General features: G+C 39.2%; 1 protein-coding gene across 1 annotated transcript; it reads left to right on the top strand.

Moving 5' to 3' along the window:
• Positions 1–12749: 12749 nt before the first annotated feature.
• Positions 12750–17785, top strand: LOC310782269 (uncharacterized protein; the record flags this gene model as incomplete). The annotated part of the gene is made up of 6 exons (XM_083642946.1): positions 12750–12826; positions 13172–13278; positions 14310–14338; positions 14966–15034; positions 16790–16885; positions 17669–17785. 6 exons carry the CDS (start codon positions 12750–12752, stop codon positions 17780–17782), a joined length of 492 nt encoding a protein of 163 aa, XP_083499072.1. The 3' UTR covers positions 17783–17785.
• Positions 17786–19466: the final 1681 nt, after the last annotated feature.

The following is a 19466-nucleotide window of genomic DNA, read 5'->3' as shown; positions in this document are numbered from 1 at the left end:
CGGCCTCTACGCCACCGTCAACAAGCCAAGGAAGTAACACCACACAGCAGCTCCATGTCACATCATTACATTTGTTTAGATGACTAAGTATGAGATTCGTCTGATGAATTAGTCCGATGAAAAAAGTTAAATATAATATCAGTCATTGCTATAATATTACATTAGTTATCAAAATGAGATCACATAGAATAGCCTAAATGTGTGTGATTTGGTTAAATAAATTTGACTGTTTTTACCACTTTCCCACAGTCAGAAAGAAAGAAATGCCTTCAGACCTTTTTTATGTATTTGATGTAGTCTGAATGTCAAACAACAACATCAGGCTATCTTGGTTCAATTGTTGAGTGTCTTATGGGGTCAAATAATATAACCATGATCCCATATGGAATTGAGCAGGGGGAGGGGCACCTTTTTCCAAGATGTGTCTGGGGGGAGGCCCACATTCTCAGACTTTGAAAACCCCTGCCTTAGATCTTATTATCTTCACTCTAGCTTTAAAAATGAGCCTGTGACAGCCTCCTAAAGACAGTAATGTCAGCCACGAGTTTAAGAGGTTAGACTCAATGTAGTGACATATTTCAGCCACTCGAGGGGGCAATCCCCCCCTGCCTACCTGCAAACTATGTAATATAATGTAATGTCACCTTATAGTCCAGGCAAAGTAGCGTTTTACGACAAACTAATTGTAAAAGAATTTTTTGCAGCTTAGATCATTTCTATGAGGTGTCCAGAACAACATACTAAAAGTCCTAAGAAATCCTAGTTGAGGAAATATGTTTAATTCTCATCAATCCAAGATGTGTGCCAGTAAGGCCAGACAACAATACACCCCAAGGGGGCTATTTTTTTCCTTTACTCCTATCAAAATAAAACTTTATACAATGAAAGTATCCATGAAAAGTAAAAATTTTTGTATTACAAGTTTCTTTGAAAATGAATTTGAATATGCAAATGAGCTATACACTAATCGAATATAGGCTACCCAAAATATACCTGCAATGAAGCCTATCACAATCAAACCTCACACAGTGAAAGTATACATGAAAAGGAACTTTTTTGTTTTACAAGTTTCTTGGAAAAATCTATTTTAAATATGCAAATGAGCTCAACACTAGGCCTAATTGACTTGTCCAATAAGCCATAAAGTCACAAGTAAAACAGGGGCCAAATAACTAACACATTCATGTCTATTCAGTAAGTTAACCTATGCATAAACAAGATAAATTTGAAGTCAATTGCCACACTTACCTGGGTCACTTGCCACAAAAAGGCAATGCGATGCTACTTCAAGATGAAAAGTAGTTTTGACCTTAAGCAAAATGTGTCTACAGTAAAATGTCTAGTTAAAAAGGAGTTGGTAACTTAAAATGTTCCGATTGGGTTTCTAGCCTAGATATTGCTGTTGCTAGCTTCTCATAACACTGCAAAGCTACTTTACAAACGGTGGAAGTCTGATGTGTGGCCCGCCTGGTCTGAAATACTTGCTTACTACAAAAAGGGAAGCAGTTTTGGTGTCTGGCAAAATGATTTAAAGAGCTGGAATGTCTGGAAAGTGTGTCTATCTGGTTTTTCATCTGTCTTCTGTGTGAGAGTGAATCGTTTAGTTGGTAAGAATGACTTCTGCCATTAGGGAGGTACGGTGGTGCAGTGGTAAGCACTATCGCCTCACAGCTCGAAGGTTGAGGGTTCGATTCCCACCTGGGGAGGAGGTGAACGCTGAAGGAATGCGTGCCCGTCCGCATGTCCTCGAGTGCCCACCGCCCGGGTGGGGTTGGCAAAAGGGCCTTTCTGTGTGGAGTTTGCATGTTCTCCCCGTGCCTCCCGGGGGTTTCCTTCATATAGGAACCCCCTTCACAAAAACATGCAATATCCTGGTTGCTAATGTGGTTCCTCCTCTGGTCGTTAAGGGCGCCTGTTCAGAGGGAGGGGAACTCGTTGGAATAGCGTGAACCTCCCACGTGCTATGTCCTACCGGTGAAGCTTCCTCTGTCAGGTGAAAAGAAGCGGCTGGCTGACTGCCCATGTCTCGGAGGAAGCATGGAGCCAGTCTCGGCTCTCTCCAGATCGGCAGAGGGTGGAGTAGCAACCAGGATTGAGAAATCAAGTGAGCACTAACGGGGAATAAAATGGGATAAAAAAAATTGGGGGGGAAAAAGAAAAAAAAAAAGAATGACTTCTGCCTGTTATCTCGTAATCTTACCAACAATACCAATTATTTGTAAATCTACCAGCCCAAAATGTAATCTCACCACGTTACTAATGACTAAGATGGCTATTCTGACTTTCTGTCATGTCATTAGGTTAGGCTTGTTCGCAAATAAAAAATAATAATTTAGAAAGCAACTGGAGGCAAGATTGTGCAATCAATTCTTAAGGTCAATATAAGTCTTTTTGTGGCAAGTGACCCAGGTAAGTGTGGCAAGTTACTTCAAATTTATCTTGTATAGGTTAACTTACTGAATAGACATGAATGTGTTAGTTATTTGGCCCCTGTTTTACTTGTGACTTTATGGCTTATTGGACAAGTCAATTAGGCCTAGTGTTGAGCTCATTTGCATATTTAAAATAGATTTTTCCAAGAAACTTGTAAAACAAAAAAGTTCCGTTTCATGTATACTTTCACTGTGTGAGGTTTGATTGTGATAGGCTTCATTTTTTCCTTTACTCCTATGCGGGTATATTTTGGGTAGCCTATATTCGATTAGTGTATAGCTCATTTGCATATTCAAATTAATTTTCAAAGAAACTTGTAATACAAAAAATGTTACTTTTCATGGATACTTTCATTGTATAAAGTATTATTTTGATAGGAGTAAAGGGAAAAAAATAGCCCCATTGGGGTGTATTGTTGTCTGGCCTTACTGGCACACATCTTGGATTGATGAGAATTAAACATATTTCCTCAACTAGGATTTCTTAGGACTTTTAGTATGTTGTTCTGGACACCTCATAGAAATGATCTAAGCTGCAAAAAATTCTTTTACAATTAGTTTGTTTTTTGGTTCCAAAATGAGTTACTTTGCCTGGACTATTAGGATACAATGGGAGACCGCGCTGATTGTGACATGTGTTGGTGGTTGTCACACTGCTTATATCTTCCTTTGTGCCATCTAAAAAAAGTGTAAAAATATTGTAATTTGAGGTGAGTGGCCATTCATGTCTTTTCATGTTCACTGCAGTTTTGCTAAGCAAAGATATTCTTTATTATAATTAATTTAAATATTTCATTTTATTGTAATATGCTGTGTGTGTGTGTGTGTGTGTGTGTGTGTGTTAGAGAGCTGCGCGGGCCTGAAATTTCGGCCCGAGCCCTCCCCGGCCCGTGACATGCAGGCCCGTGCCCGACCCGGCCCGGATGAGTCATGAAATTAATTGGCCCGAGCCCGTTGCGAGGCCCGACATCAATATCACGATATGACGACACATCTCTCTCTCCCTCTCTGTGCATGCTGCCGCGCCGCTGAACTCGTTGCTAGACTGTGTTGCCTAAAGACAAACACTGCAGCTTTCTCTCTGTCTCTCTCTCCCCCTCTCACACATGCTACCGTGGCCTATCAAAATCCACACATATTGTCTCGAGAAAGAGAACGTTAGATCGTTTAATTGCCAACAGCAACAATGCCCACAAACTGAAACATTATGTCACTCAAGCATATCGAAATTAAAACAGCAGACTTACCGTTTATAGCTGCATTGAATAACGTCACATTAGTGTCCTCACAATGTATGGTAGATGGGTTCATTTTGAACAGGTTGAAATGAGCTTTCCCTACTGCAGTGGGGACTGTTTAACTCTCCCCTCGCAAACTTTGTTTTATGTCCATCGATCTTATTTCTCTCTCACGACACGGACACGGACACACGCGGCTTGTTTTGTTGTTGTTTTTTACGCTGACGGAGTGGCAGACTAACGTCACGGTGAGGGTGTGTGTGTCTGTGTGTGTGTGGCTGTGGCTAGGCGAGTGTCTGTGCAGTGTGCGCTCCTCCTCTTTGTGTGACTGCTCTGCTGTGTAAAATCAAGCGAGTAATACAACGTTATTTTATTTAATTATTGAAAAACGGCCCGACCCCGGCCCGGCCCGGACCTATTAATAAAAATAAAATAAAAAACGAGCCCGGCCCGGGCCCGTTTAGGCAGGCCCGAGGGGCCCGCGAGGGTACCCTCGGGTTTGCAGCTCTCTAGTGTGTGTGTGTGTGTGTGTGTGTGTGTGTGTGTGTGTGTGTGTATTGATTGCATGTTTCCTCCATCTAATATTCAAATGAGCCTTGAGTTACGCTATTTTATTCTGCTTATTCATCATGTCAAAAGAGTTGAAAGCAACCAGTCATAGTACCAACCTACTTTGCCAAGATGTTGTTTGTCACAAATGTCCAACCTGTACTGTAATTGTTAATAACATTTTTTCAAATACTAAATACAGTATGTGAAAGGAAGTTAAATTTCAATGCAATGATTTCGTTTTCTGGTTGAAACAGGACATTATGGATGGAATGTTTAAATGTGAGCATGTTCATATCATATGAAGAATCATATGAAGAATTAACTAACAAGTGAAAACATACTTTTTCATTTCACTGTGACAATAACCTAACAATAGGCTATATAACTTATGTTTTCAGGAATTTGGCTGTTTTTTGTTTTATTTTATTTTATTCTTTTTATTATCTTTTCTTGTAGAGAATTGTTTTAACTCATTGTTTGATTGTCAGTTTTTCCATTTATTATAGTGTTTTATTTATTTAGATTTTCTTTTAAATAAGGTGAGATACTTTAAGCCCCTCACCTGCACAATTTTGTATTAAGTTACTTGTTGTATTATCTGCTGTTATTTTTTTCTCTCTGCATGTGCAAATAAAACAATAAAACAATAACCTAACTGTAGGCTATAGTACAGTAACTGTTTACTGAATTTGGCAGAGATGAAAGTGTGACAACCAGCCACAGGAACCTTTGATCCTGACAGTGTTAGTATCCATAAAAAGCAAATTATTCAATCAACCTCATCATGGCTGATAAACAGGCATGTCCCTCAAATGTAAATGACCATATGCTCAATCAATCAATGACAAGTTAGGCTATATACTTTCCTCTAAAATGTGCCATTGTTTTATCCAGAGTTGGTAGCTATTAGCCTGACATCACCAGACCAATTCACAAATTATGTGAATGTGTCAGAGCAAATAAAACATGAGCTGGCAGAGGCAGATTTGTCAGGTTCCCAGGCAGGTTGCCATGTGACCATCTTCAAATCATCCTAATGGCTGATGCTGCATTCACATCATTTCAGATTTACTATGATCTGCTGACTGAGGGGGGGGGGGAGGGGGGGGGGGGGGCAATCAGTCTAGTGAGAAATACTGTGGGGCATGAGGGAGTTTGCTGTCAGCTCTGATATCTCTCACTTGGCTTCCTGGATTGTGGACGTCTGTCAACACAGGCAGAAAACATGGCAGCCATGTCAGCAGTCCAAGGTCATAATTGTTGCTCGAGGAACCATGTTGGGTGACATCTTTCTACAGTCCAGCCAGTATGATTAGTGGTTTGACCACTTCTTACCAGCAAGCAGTTGATGGACGCTGATGTTCAACTTCAATAAGGACATTTTGATATTATGACATAGTAAAAGTTAATATTTAAACCATTTTGAACTGATATAAGAAAGACAGTTAGCTCTGAATTTCACAAACAATGAACTGTATTTACATGGCTTTTAAACAGTGCGAGATCATTCTAGGTTTTTCACAAGCAATGAAGAGACATTAGATGACTTGAAATGAGCCTCAGCATCACATCACATCATACTTCTACTTGAGTCCTTTTTTGCTCAGACTTGTCAGCAGCAGCGATGTCTTCTTTGGGGAAGTTATCTTATAAAGCTTTTGTGTGGATGTCATTTGTCAGTGGACATGAACAGGTTTTGTTGCTGTCTTGTCTTTTGCTTTAGTGCGTCCTGCAATGATCTCTCTCAAGTTAGAAAAACAAAAGTAAACTAAAATCAACACGTCTTGGTCTCCAGTTCACACCAACACATTTCCTGCACATCTCTCAGCAAAAATAATGTCAAGCTGCAATGAGGAACTAACACCTCAATTCTGGTAAGAGTAGGCGTGGCCTGTTATGAGACTTTGACAGTATGATAACCTTAGGCAAACACACAGACACACACACACACACACACACAACACACACACATATATGATGTGCTATTATAAAATCTGTGTAAAAATAAATAAATGATAATATCATTGAACATAGTAAGTCACTGAGAAATTTCTTGGCCGGGCCTGAAGCAGCTGCAGTCTGGGTCTGGCTTATGGCTTGCCTAGTCGTTTCTTCTTTTGATCAGTTTTGGTTTGTTTTGTTTTGATCTTGAGGCAAAACGGGGGGCTTGAACCTGCGACCTTTGTGTTGATTAGGCAGGAAATGTACCGCTGCACTACCTGTACGCGGTGGCCCCTGCTATCAGACTTCATCACGGCACACAATCCTGTCCTTTAAGAACAGAATCTAATCAGTTAAAGGACATACAAGTTGCATTATTGTCAGTATGTATCTTGAACTGTGAAGCTTCACACCTTCGTTGTGAAACTCCTCAGTCTTCTTGTGGTTTTCAACAGAATTAACAGAGGCCTACAAAAAGACTGCAGCTATGAAAGTAAGGAAATAGCATTATGACAGTAAGACGTGTATTTCTCTCTTCCTGACTTGGAGAAAGATATTCAAGATGTTCATCTTGTAATAACTAAGTCTGTTTTAAACAAGTGTGTCTTTTCCTGCCTCATTTGTTTTAGTTCTCATCTGCAGATAGTCAGAGCAGCAGGATTCATAGAGAGAGAATCATAGAACTCCTGTTTTAGTTGCCTTGAAGTTGAATTTAGACTTGATTTTAAAATGTAGATTTCTTTTAGTTGTAAATATTTGTTTATACATAGTTTTATATTTACCAGAAAGGCTCTTAGATTGTCAAAAGGTGATCAGGCATTTGGTATCAGAGCCCCTAACCTTTAATCAACCTAAGTAGTGTAATTTCTATAAGCCACCAGCTGAGAACTAATTTAGTTCACCTTCGTTAAATAGTTGCATTTAACTGGTAACTTGTGTAATTGGCATCATTTCCAAAGTACACTTGAGGACAGGCTGTTCCTGGCAGCCTGCTGTGGTTAAGCTGATCTGCTCGTGAGAAGGCCAAACCACCAGACCTCTGCTGCGGGACCAACGTTCACACCAACACACGTCCTGCACATCATCTCAGCAGAAAATTAGAGTCAAGCTGCAATGAGGAACTAACACTTCTCGTACTAAAGTATCCTCAATATCTGTGTTTTTCCACAGTATGCAAATGAACCATGGGGATCAAGAGACAAATAGAACCCTTTCACAGCAGCTATTTTGACCTGTCAAAGCAGGGTAAACACATGTGTAACTGTTATGCGCTCCCACCTTATTGTATGTTTCTCACTCCTAACATTATTTTCTCTCTGCTCCACTTAGTTGTCATGCCTCTGGTTGCTAAGGCCTGGTTGCTAAGCTGATCCCACTCTGCTGCTCATGCCTGGCTCAGCTGATCCTCCTCTCCATTCCAGTGGCATTGCTTATGCCTGGACTCAGCTGCTCCTCATCTGTTAATCATAGAGCTCATTCATAAATAGTGGCAGCTTCAGTCATTCTCTCTCCCTCTCTCAGCTCAACACCTCTACATGCTGGTGGCAGCAGCATGTACCTGGTTTGTTTTGGTACTTTGATTTACTTTCTTTGATTTATCCTTTCTTTACTTGGGAAAGGTGGGTATGGTGGTTTAGTTTTCGTGGCTTTGTTTATACAGTTTAGTTTGTTATGTTTGTAGTTTAGGGTGGTGCCTGGTCCGCCGGCCGTGTGTCGGCCAGTGTGTGCCCGCTCTTTTGTTCTGTTTGGCTGTCCCACCTGACCCCTTTGTTATTTGGTTTTTCTAGAGAGCTAATTTTTGAGTTGGAAAATAAAAAGACTCTTTTTTGGCAAACTTGTTCTTTGAATCCTTTTATGTGTTATTGGTCTCCAAGCGAGCCTTTTCAAAGGTGGCCGTAACAATTACGAAGACGCTACAGGCATAGCCTGTGACGTCACGTTGAAGGCTGGGTTTACCCAGGCTACACAGTCCCATAGTTGACATCGTAAACATGGAATTGACATTGTTATTGGGGTATTTGAGGGTAAGAAAAGAACAAATCTTTTGTCAGATTTCAGCCATATTAATGAGAAGCAGCAGAAGCATTTCAGAAAATATTGTATTTCAACTCAACTCAGTGCCGCCTGCCATCAGTCCTGCCATCACTCCTATGAAAGTAAGCATTGTTGACCACTCGAGAACTGATGAAAATGGTCAAAAATCCCTCCAAAATACACAAGACTCCAAGGCATTGAGGAACACCATAGACGAATTCATGCTGTGATTTGGTATCAAAGAATTACATTTTTCGGCAATTGGTTGGTGAGTAACTCTATTCTGGAAATTGCTACCAAAGAAAACTTATTGTCAATATCATATACCTAGGAAAGCCATGCATCCCATGAAAGCCCTAGGTCTCTAGTTGGTGGTTGCAGGGCCGTAGCTAGCTATGAGGACGGGGAGGTCCGGACCTCCCCTAATATTTCAGAGATTTTTTTAATATTTCAGAGCTTTTTTTTTTTTTTTTTTTTTTAGCCTTTATTTAACCAGGTTTGTCCCATTGAGATCAAAGATCTCTTTTACAAGAGAGACCTGGCCAAGAAACAGCAGCAACACAAAGTTACAACAAACAAACACATAAACACATACAATTGAAAAACATTAAAATGATCAAATAAAACATTTGCATACAGACAGCCTGTTCTCAAGAGATTTTACCATAGCCTTAAAACCATTTAAGGTTACTAAGCTATTAAGTTTAAGATCAGACTGCAGACTGTTCCATGCGGTGGGTGCAGAGAACCTAAAAGCTTTCTTCCCCAATTCAGTTCGGACTTTGGGAACAGAAAATTGTAGAGTGTCCTGAGAACGAAGATTGTAAAAAAATAAAACAATCTGCATGGAAAACAGGAAAAGCATGAAAAACACGGGATCGCTTTTATTTTGAAACGAAAGGCAGGTCAGGCAGGACGCAGGTCTGACGCCGCGTCCGCGGTAATTTGATTCTGAGAGAGCAGCAGCATGGTGGTGAGTGATGACTGTCTGTCTGCCTGGCGAGATAATTGAAGGTGAGCGAGCTGCGAGACAGTGAGCGAGGTGAACGACAGACAGTGAGTGAGACACACTGACAGATTTTTTAGCAACAACCAAGAAAGTAAGTGTCTAGTCTGTCTAAGTAACTTTGTGTGTTGTGTACGGCTTGGGTTGTGTACCTGTGTTTGTAGGTGTCATTTTGATATGAATTTGGCTAAAACAGTTTGTGTTTGTTAGTTACAATTATGTTGACAGGAGAGCTGAGCAGGTGATGACATGAAAGAGAATATACTGAATAATGACATCACAACAGTATAATCCTAATGTTGATTTAAAATGATATATTACTCTAAATATGGCTTAAAAAGGGGGGGGGGAAAAATCGCCTCCCCTTGCTGGACCTCCCCTATTTCGGAACCCTGGCTACGGCCCTGGGTGGTTGTAAAGTTTGTGACTATCTAAGTGACTATCCTAAGACTGTGATTATCCTAGAGGTCACAATATGTCATTTTATATACAATGAGGTTTCAAAATGGTCTCACGACAATGAAATGGCAGTCAGCTGATCCACTGCACCCTCTATGGTCTGAGTATGTACTCTTATCTTCAGGGTGAAGGTACTGTATGCCCAGGATGAGAACCAAACCAGGTATTACATCCTTCATCCCACGTAGCATAGATACTGTAGATAGATAGATAGATAGATACAGTAGATAGATAGATAGATAGATAGATAGATACAGTAGATATATAGATAGATAGATATATAAATAGATAGATAGATAGATAGATAGATAGATAGATAGATAGATAGATAGATACAGTAGATATATAGATAGATAGATATATAAATAGATAGATAGATAGATATATAAATAGATAGATAGATAGATAGATAGATACTTTATTAGTACCATGCAACAGTGTTGGTGGTAATTGTTTGGTACAGTATGGTGACTCAGTTCCAGTGGATAGGAAAGAGAAAACAAACACAACAGTATAAGACTTTACAACTCACATAGAAAACATACAAGCAAGAGAGGTCCAGATTGGGGGGGGGGGGGGTGATTAGCAGGGGGAGTTGAGTGTTCTGACTGCTGTTGGAGAGAAGCTATTTTTGAACCGGGTGGGTATAGCCAGTGTTGGGAGTACCTAGTTACTAAGTAACTAGTTACTGTAACTTAACTACTCCTTGCAGTAACTAGTAATCTAACTAATTACTTTTCAAATTTAGTAACTCAGTTAGTTACTAAAATAGTAACTGGGCTAGTCACTAGTTACTTTAGGACATGAAAATAACAGACAACTTCAGAGGATTATCCGGTTTCTGATCCTCAGACCTAGTCCGGGGAGAGAGCTGCAGCTGCAGCCAGAGCCCCAGAGGCTAATGCCAAGCCTCCCCAATAGGTGAATGTTCAATGCCACAATGTGGCACAGCAACACTAACATAATGTGCATTAATAACAATCGAAGCGGACTTTTAAAAGAAACGCAAAGGTTACTTTCCCTAGTAACTAATTACTCTGAAGTAACTAGTAAATTTAAAGTAATTAAATTACTTTTTGACAGAAGTAACTAGTAACTGTAACTAATTACCAATTTTCAGTAACTTGCCCAACACTGGGTATAGCCCTGTAGCGCCTTCCAGACGGGAGGAGCTAGAAGAGGTGGTGGGAGGGGTCACTGATTATTTTTGCTGCGCATTTGGATGTGCGTATTTTTGAATAGTGAGTTGACTCAGAGAGGTCACACACGATGATTTTGGAGGCTTTCATGACAATACGGTCCATTTTTTTTTTTTTTTTTTTTTAATTGATATTTTGACAGTTATATATCAATACCGGTTACATGGGCAACCATCGCAATACAAAATCAATTCACAATATAACTGTAAAAAAATTCTTATTTTTCTCCCCCCTCCCCTCCCCTCCCCAAATGCAAATTAAAATACACAACTTCAATAACAAACAACGGTCCATTTTCTTTTTGGAGTGAGTCTAGACTTCCATAGCATACAGTGAGAGACGATGTGAGGATGCTTTGTATAATGGCTGCATAAAAGTGGACCAGTAGCTGTTTTTTTGATATGGTATTTTTTCAGTTGTCTGAGGAAATACAGTCTTTGCTGGGCCTTTTTGATGATATGGGTGGTGTTCGTGGTCCATTTGAGAGTGTTGCTGATGTAGGTGCCGAGAAACTCAAAAGAGTCTGTCATGGTTATGGGTTGGTCAGAGGTGTGAACCGGGGCTTGGTGAAGTCTACAGCTATTTCCAGTGTTTCTGATGGGTTGAGTGAGAGGTTGTTGTTCTTGCATCAGTGAACAATCCGGTTCATCTCTTGGCGGTAGTGGGTCTCATTATTGTTCTTAATGAGTCTGATGATAGCGGTGTCGTCCGCGTACTTGAAGATTCAGCATTCAGCTGCTTAACAAGTTTTCATTATTTGGTCTGTTTTTAGCACTTTTTGAACTTGTGCCTGATGCCCTTATTGATCCTGCAATCTGATGCTTTTTTACGATGTATATTATGCTTATGTTTGTGCTGTATTATATGTGTGCCTGTTATGTTCTTTTTGGGCTCTCTTTGTGCAGAGAAAATTCCCTGAGGGGCAATAAAGGTTTAATTCATTCATTCATTCATTCATTCATTCATTCATACGACAAAGTAAAATGTTCCCTTCTGTCCCATCCCAGCCTCTTTCAGGTGTTGTCTCTGAGAACTTCAGAGTGATAAGAAAACTGATGAGCTGTACATACTTAAATTCAACCACACAACAGAGAGAGAGAGAGAGAGAGAGAGAGAGAGAGAAAGAGAGAGATAGAGAGAGAAAGCATGCAAATGTGGTTGCTATGAGGAAGTGACATTAAACACAGGACGTATATATTTGTCTTTAGGAAGCATTGGTTCAGACACTTCGACAGTTGAGAGCGAGGGAACAAGATGGATACTAGATAGATTTAAACCGAAGAGCAGAATGGCTGAATTCAGACAGAGTAAAATCACTTTGTGTTTGATACTCGTGTTTCATGGAACAGGTAAGGCTGCATTAAAATGTATATTAAATAACAGATACATTACAAAACAACTTACTTACTACTTACTAATACGAACTGTACTTTATTAAGTACCGGTAATCTTCATTCATTTAACTGAGACTGTCAATGATACCATTTTTTGTTAACACGCTGAATGATTTGACTTTGACTTGTCAGGGCCATGAAAAAAATACATTTTGAACATATTGTACCAGCCATATCCCTATTCTGATTCAATTCAATTGAATTTTCATAATATCTCTCTATCATTTTCTCCACAGCAGTAACTGGACAACGTTGGCCCTCCTTCTATGTCAGAGATGGAGATGAAGTCACTCTGCCTTGTAAAAATATGAAACCCAATCAGGTTAAATGTGGCTTCACTACCTGGAACTTTCTTTATTACACAAAGAATTTCGCAGTAGTAGAGTTGATTAACCATGGGAAGAATGCACCACGTCCGCTTGCCAAGCCTAAAGCAGCCAGACTTAGTGTTAAACCTGACTGTTCTCTGGTTATAAAGAACGTCACAGATGAGGATGTTGGTCGCTACACCTGCCAACAATTCATATCAGACCAAAAAGCTGCTCCAGATGCTGAGGTTTATCTGTCTCTTGTAAACAGTGAGTATTAACATTATAACCTATTCACAGTATTCAGCTCCAACTGCCTTGTTGGAAAATATACTAATAATAATTCTGATGACAGTGTAGTTAATTTTCCTGTTATTGTCTTCCTCACATCTCAATTCAAATACATTTTATATTTATCTACAGTATCTACATGTATATTTATTTATCTCCTCTTCACCAGTGACTGAACAGAAGAAGAACAACAATCTGACATTGTCCTGCTCTGTAGTGAGATATGACAAGTGTAGAGAGACAGTGAGGTGGCTGTATGACGGTAAAGAGTTAGAGGGCAGTACCAGCAACATTCAGAGACCACGGTCTCTCTGCAGCACCACTGTGTCCTTTCTGACTTCTGATCGTATCAAAGAGAGATTCCAGTGTGCAGTGATTGATGGTGGAACAGTGCAGACGTTTAACTTCACCTCTCTGTCCTCAGGTGAGAAAGCTTTGAGAATATAAGGAACTGTTTCAAATATCTGCACCTTGATATGAAAAATAATGAAAACTATATTATTTGACTTCATAGTTTCAAAGTAACCATGCAAAAAAGTATTTGATTATTTCTTACTTATTTAGTGGATAATCAACATGAGCATTGGACTGACCCTATATTTTGTTTGGGCTTTGTTCTTTTATTTGTCCAGGTAAGAAAGCAGCAACAACAACAGCGACAAAGGAAACAGGGCCTACAACCAATTCAACATCACCAGGTAGAGTTACTTTCCATCTTGCATTACAGTCCAACCTCTCTCTCTCTCTCTCTCTCTCTCTCTCTGTGTGTGTGTGTGTGTGTGTGTGTGTGTGTGTGTGTGTGTGTGTGTTTGTGTGTGTGTGTGTGTGTGTGTGTGAGTGTGTGTGTGTGTGTGTGTGTGTGTGTGTGTGTGTGTGTGTGTGTGTGTGTGTGTGTGTGCGTGTGTGTGTGTGCGTGCGTGCGTGCAAGTCTTGCCTCTTTGTAAATACTATTGTAAAGGATATTTCTAAATACCATTTTTAGACTATCTTTTTTGGGTGTGCATGACTGCATGTGTGCTTTTTATAACAAATTATATTCTATTCAAATGATAAAATAAATCGAACAAATATTATAAGCACATCATATGGCACAATAACAACACATACTGTAACTCATCACCACAACAAACACCAAATGTGATATTTTACTTGCACATTGTGAAACACATACCGGTATACAACTCCTCTTTCACTGACAGGAGTTTGAATCTATTTGTTTTGCATACAGGTCACTTGAAGCTGCTGACAAAATGTTTCTACCTTTTTCTATCTCTCCCAAGTTTGGTGGCCCATCTTAGTGGGTTTAGCTGGACTGATAATACTAGTTGTTGGCCTCGTGGTGTGCTGGAAGAGAGCTAGAGGTGAAAACATTTCTTGTGTAAAATGTGGTCACATTGATGAAGCCAGACTGTGTCTGCAGAAGATAAACTCTCATCTCACTTCTGCTTTTTTCAGGGAACCAAACAGCAGTGGAAGACGACATTGTGAGTTTAAAACTGAAGGATACAATGTTTATGCTGTCAGGACTTTACACAGCTGCAGCAAAACAGCTGTGTGATAACTGTCTATTAACATAACTGTGCAGAGCATGAGATAAGATGAGACTTTATTGATCTTTATCTAAATTAAGTTGTGTTAAAAAAGTAAGATGGTATCTAGGCAAAAAAAGAAAGCACTAAATGGAATAACATGAAAGCTAAACATGTAACAAAAACAAGAACTAAAGAATAAAAGCAATGAAATCCCAAAATAATGAGTTGCAGGGTTATAGCATAGCTGACAGTTTCAACACATCCCACCCATACACTCACAAGTAGAGTGTATGGGTGGAATATGGGAAAGATTGTGGATTGCTTCATGTATGGATTTACTTCCTGTTGTTAAGCAACTTATGGATGTTACTAACAATCTTTATTAGATATGGATTACTGATATGTGATATATATGTGCAGAATAGAACGTGGGGGGGAAATGGAAGGGATATGTGATAGCACTGATGTTATACAGTACATTGATCTGGTTTTGCAACAAGTTTCAACACATAGCATGTATTGTGTTATAAGTGGTCTTTACTGAAATGAAAAGCTAACTGGGCTGTATTATGTGTCCAGGCTCTGACCTCAGTCAGTGCTGCCAATCCTGCAGTGAAGCAGTCTGGACCAGGAACCAGCCAGGACCAGGTCAGATCACACTCACATGCACACGCACACACGCACACACACGCACACACACACACACACACACACACACACACACACACACACACACACACACACACACACACACACACACACACACACACACACACACACACACACACGAGACACAAAGCAGTGTGTGGCTGTAAAAGTACATGCATGCTCTCAGCCAATCAGTCATTATTAAACTAGATGTTAACCCTCTGCCGGCGCTGAACAATTCTCCAATTTGATGTTACACCCAAACACATTGTTCCTATCACTTACATTTGTTTAATATGTTGAATTGATTTCCTGACTCTGCAAGCATCCCCTAAGTCTGTCTCTTTGTTAAGTTATTAGTTATAAAAATGTATAATCATCTAATGGCAGAAATCCCAGATCTGGATCACCACCAAAACGGAATCAGTTGTTCCTCAGTCAAAGGGTGATCTGTCAACTAAATCTCATGGAAATCCATTTGTACGTTTTTGAGGAATCCTGCAGACAGACAATAAACTAACAGGGACGAAAACATAACTATGGAACAGAATAGAATAGAATAGAATAGAACAAAACAGAATAGAATAGAACAGAACAGAATAGAATAGAATAGAACAGAACAGAATAGAATAGAATAGAATAGAATAGAACAAAACAAAACAGAATAGAATAGAATAGAACAAAACAGAATAGAATAGAATAGAATAGAATAGAATAGAATAGAATAGAATAGAATAGAACAGAATAGAACAGAATAGAACAGAATAGAATAGAACAAAACAAAACAGAATAGAATAGAATAGAATAGAACAGAATAGAATAGAACAAAACAGAATAGAATAGAATAGAACAAAACAGAATAGAATAGAATAGAACAGAATATAATAGAATAGAACAGAACAGAATAGAATAGAATAGAATAGAACAGAACAGAATAGAATAGAATAGAACAGAATAGAACAAAACAGAATAGACTAGAATAGAATAGAACAGAATAGAATAGAATAGAACAAAACAGAATAGAACAGAACAAAACAGAATAGAATAGAATAGAATAGAACAAAACAGAATAGAATAGAACAGAACAGAATAGAATAGAACAGAATAGAACAGAATAGAACAGAATAGAACAGAATAGAATAGAATAGAACAAAACAGAATAGAATAGAATAGAATAGAATAGAACAAAACAGAATAGAACAGAACAGAATAGAATAGAATAGAACAGAATAGAACAGAATAGAATAGAACAAAACAGAATAGAATAGAATAGAACAGAATAGAACAGAATAGAATAGAATAGAATAGAATAGAATAGAATAGAATAGAATAGAACAAAACAGAATAGAATAGTATCTTATGTATAGTATCTAATAATAGTATCTTACATACTTATGCGATACATTTGGATGGAAACCCAGTTACTGAGGAAGTGGTTTTGTGATGTGAAGCAGGATGTGGCTGTAAACCTGCATACATGCTCAGCCAACCAACTACACTGCAACTCTCTGCCGAACAATCCTCCCACTTGCTTTTACACCCAAACACATTACTTCCTATCACTTACATTTGAAGTTTAATTGATTTCCTGGCTCTGCAAGCATCCCCTTAGGATTTGGAATCAAGTCAGACAACAAACTAACTGTCTGAGGTAGTAATAAAAGTTAAGGAATAGAATAGAATAGAATATCAGTGAAAGTGTTTGTACAATCCCATGTGCCACTGACCTGCCATTGTGTTGCATTCACTGGTCAGACTGGTCAGACAGATGATGATGGACCTACCTACTCCACCATCAACCACTCCAACAACAAAGAGAAGAAGAAGATGAAGAGCACTGGTAAAGCACAGGTGAGCTGTCTGTTCTGTTGGATCACTGCTGGTGGGAAACAACAACATTTTCAGGAATCAACCAAATTGAGGCTATTTGAAGAGGTTGTAACATTATAAGTTGCTGTCATCACTCACAGCTTCACTGTGTCAATATGTTAACTGTTTAATGGACAAATCACTTTCCATAAAACTTCAATTAATAGCCCCGGCGTTTATTTGCTTCAATCACAGAATTCGACCAGCCTATATTTGGGAACTGCGTATATTATGGATGGGCATTTAACTCCTTTCACATATCAAATTGTGTATGCAGTATGAATAGTACATACTGTATATAACAATTACTATATTGAGACCTGGTGTCACCGCGCCACCTGCTACTTGCTGTTTCAGTAATTGCTGCCTGAAGTCATGGCCACATGCCAGATTTTTTTTTTTTTTTTACATTTACTACAGTACCAATATTTGAACACTTTTTATGGCATAAGTGAGTTTTTCATTTGGTTTATTTATTAAACTAGGCATCTCGCGCGCCTAGGCTCACCCGCTGCGCGACTTCACCCGTCCTGCAGCTCGCATCGGCAGCTCAGCCGCTGCACGGCCTTGTCCGCAGCTCGGCTGCTGTGTGGCCTTGCCTGCCCTATTGGCGCATTATTGGTCCCATAAAGCTGAATGGTCACACCACTGTGGCGTGGGCTTTGCGCTTGTTTGTATTGTTGTTTTTTTTGTTTTGTTTTGCTGCTGTGTCATGACATGTTTGGTGATTGGTGTGTTGTTGTTGTTGTTGTTGTTGTTTAGCAGGTTAATGATGGTGATGAAGATGTGACCTATGCTGCTGTGAAACCCTCCTCTGCCTCTGCTGGAGACTTTGATCCCAGCAGCCTCTACGCCACCGTCAACAAGCCAAGGAAGTAACACCACACACCTGCTCCATGTCAGATCATTACATTTGTTTCGATGACTAACTGAAATAACCCCAATGACTGAGATTAGTCAAATGAAAAACCACGAGTTAAATATAATAGCAAAATGAAAGTGAGCAACATTCGTAGTCATCACTCACTACCATCATTGTTCTATGAAATCAGGACCTAAATATGACATTAGTTCAAAACAGTTTTAATATGAATTTTTTTTTTACTGTGCGATCATTTATTGTGAAAATGTGGTAATTTGAGTTGAGATTGAATTTGGCCACCTCCTTCCTGCACATGCAGTGGACTGGCTGTTTCAGTCAGCCTGCTGTGGTTCACAAGCTGATCGGCTCCTGATGAGAAGGCCCAACCACCAGACCTCTGTTGGCTCACCACTCAACCAACATTCAAACCAACACACTTCCTGAACATCTCTCAGGAGAAAAGTTGTGTCAAGCTGCAATGAGGAACTAACACTTCTCAGGCACTAAAATGAATCATATCTGTTTTGTCCCACAGTAATGCCATTGGTAACCTAACCTTTCAAGCTTACGAATATCATGATCACCGATGAATGAAAGACAGTATTGACCAAAGGTTTTTTAAGTTTGTAGTTAACGTGCACTCAGATTTTGATTGTTTTTGGACTCTGCCCATTGAGCCTTAAAGGAAAGGCCAAACAAAATTCAGCAACTTTGCTTTACCAACAAGTCTTGTGCATGTAGCCAGTGACCAATGAAGCCATGTCTCAGCAGCCACAGAACTCCATTGTATTAAAATACGATTAATAACACATCACAGAGCCAAGCTGTTGCTCTGGGCAGCATATTTCACTCATTTTTAACTGACTCGGTACACAGAAATGTATTTCTTACAAAATGGAAAAATAAGAGAAAAATTACTATGTGTACTAACATAATCACACATACTAGGGACTGAAAACTTTCCTTTTTAATAACGCCTTCTCCTAGCTCTATGCTTTTCCTTAGTTTCTCAGGCTTTTTATGTGATTTTTAATGTTCTTTTAATTATGTTTTTCTTTTAATTATTATTTTATTTTATTTCTCTCTATGTTTTTATCTTTTAATTTTTATTATTATTATTTTTTTTTTTTACCTCTGTAGCACTTTGGGATTTGATCAAAATGAAAAGTGCAATACAAATACAATTTATTATTATTTATTATTACTAGAAAGTGCACTCTCGGTAGAGTGCAGATCTCCAGGCACCGCTACACCTAACCAGTGGTGGAAATGGTCAGGTTTGACTGTTAGAACCCTTCATAGGCAGGAGGGTGAGGGCCCCACGGACACGGCGGAAAACCCAAGAAATGGATCCACCATTAGTTCTCTCTTTAGTAAGAGGTTGTCAATGTTTCCCTCACATCTCCGAGCACCGGAGCACAATAAGAAACTGTGCTGAAAGAAGTCCAGTAGCTGTACATGTCAAAGATGCACACCGCAGTGTCTCTTCACTCAGGTTCATACTGTAGGCATAGAACAAGTCACTACTACAGTGTGAGATGTGAGGGGAAACATTAACAACCTCTTACTAATAGAGAACTATGATGGATCCATTTATTGGGTACTTTGGCACCCACTGGACTCAATGAAGAGTTTGATATCAGACCCTTGAGTGTGCTGGAACTACAAGTGGATTCTGTACTGCACAATTTCTATATAGTT

Source organism: Poromitra crassiceps (genome assembly GCF_964638095.1).
Source record: "Poromitra crassiceps genome assembly, chromosome: 9".
Lineage (NCBI taxonomy): Eukaryota > Metazoa > Chordata > Actinopteri > Beryciformes > Melamphaidae > Poromitra > Poromitra crassiceps.
The sequence above is the reverse complement of the archived record's forward strand: the minus strand, read 5'-3'. Positions and strand labels throughout refer to the sequence as shown.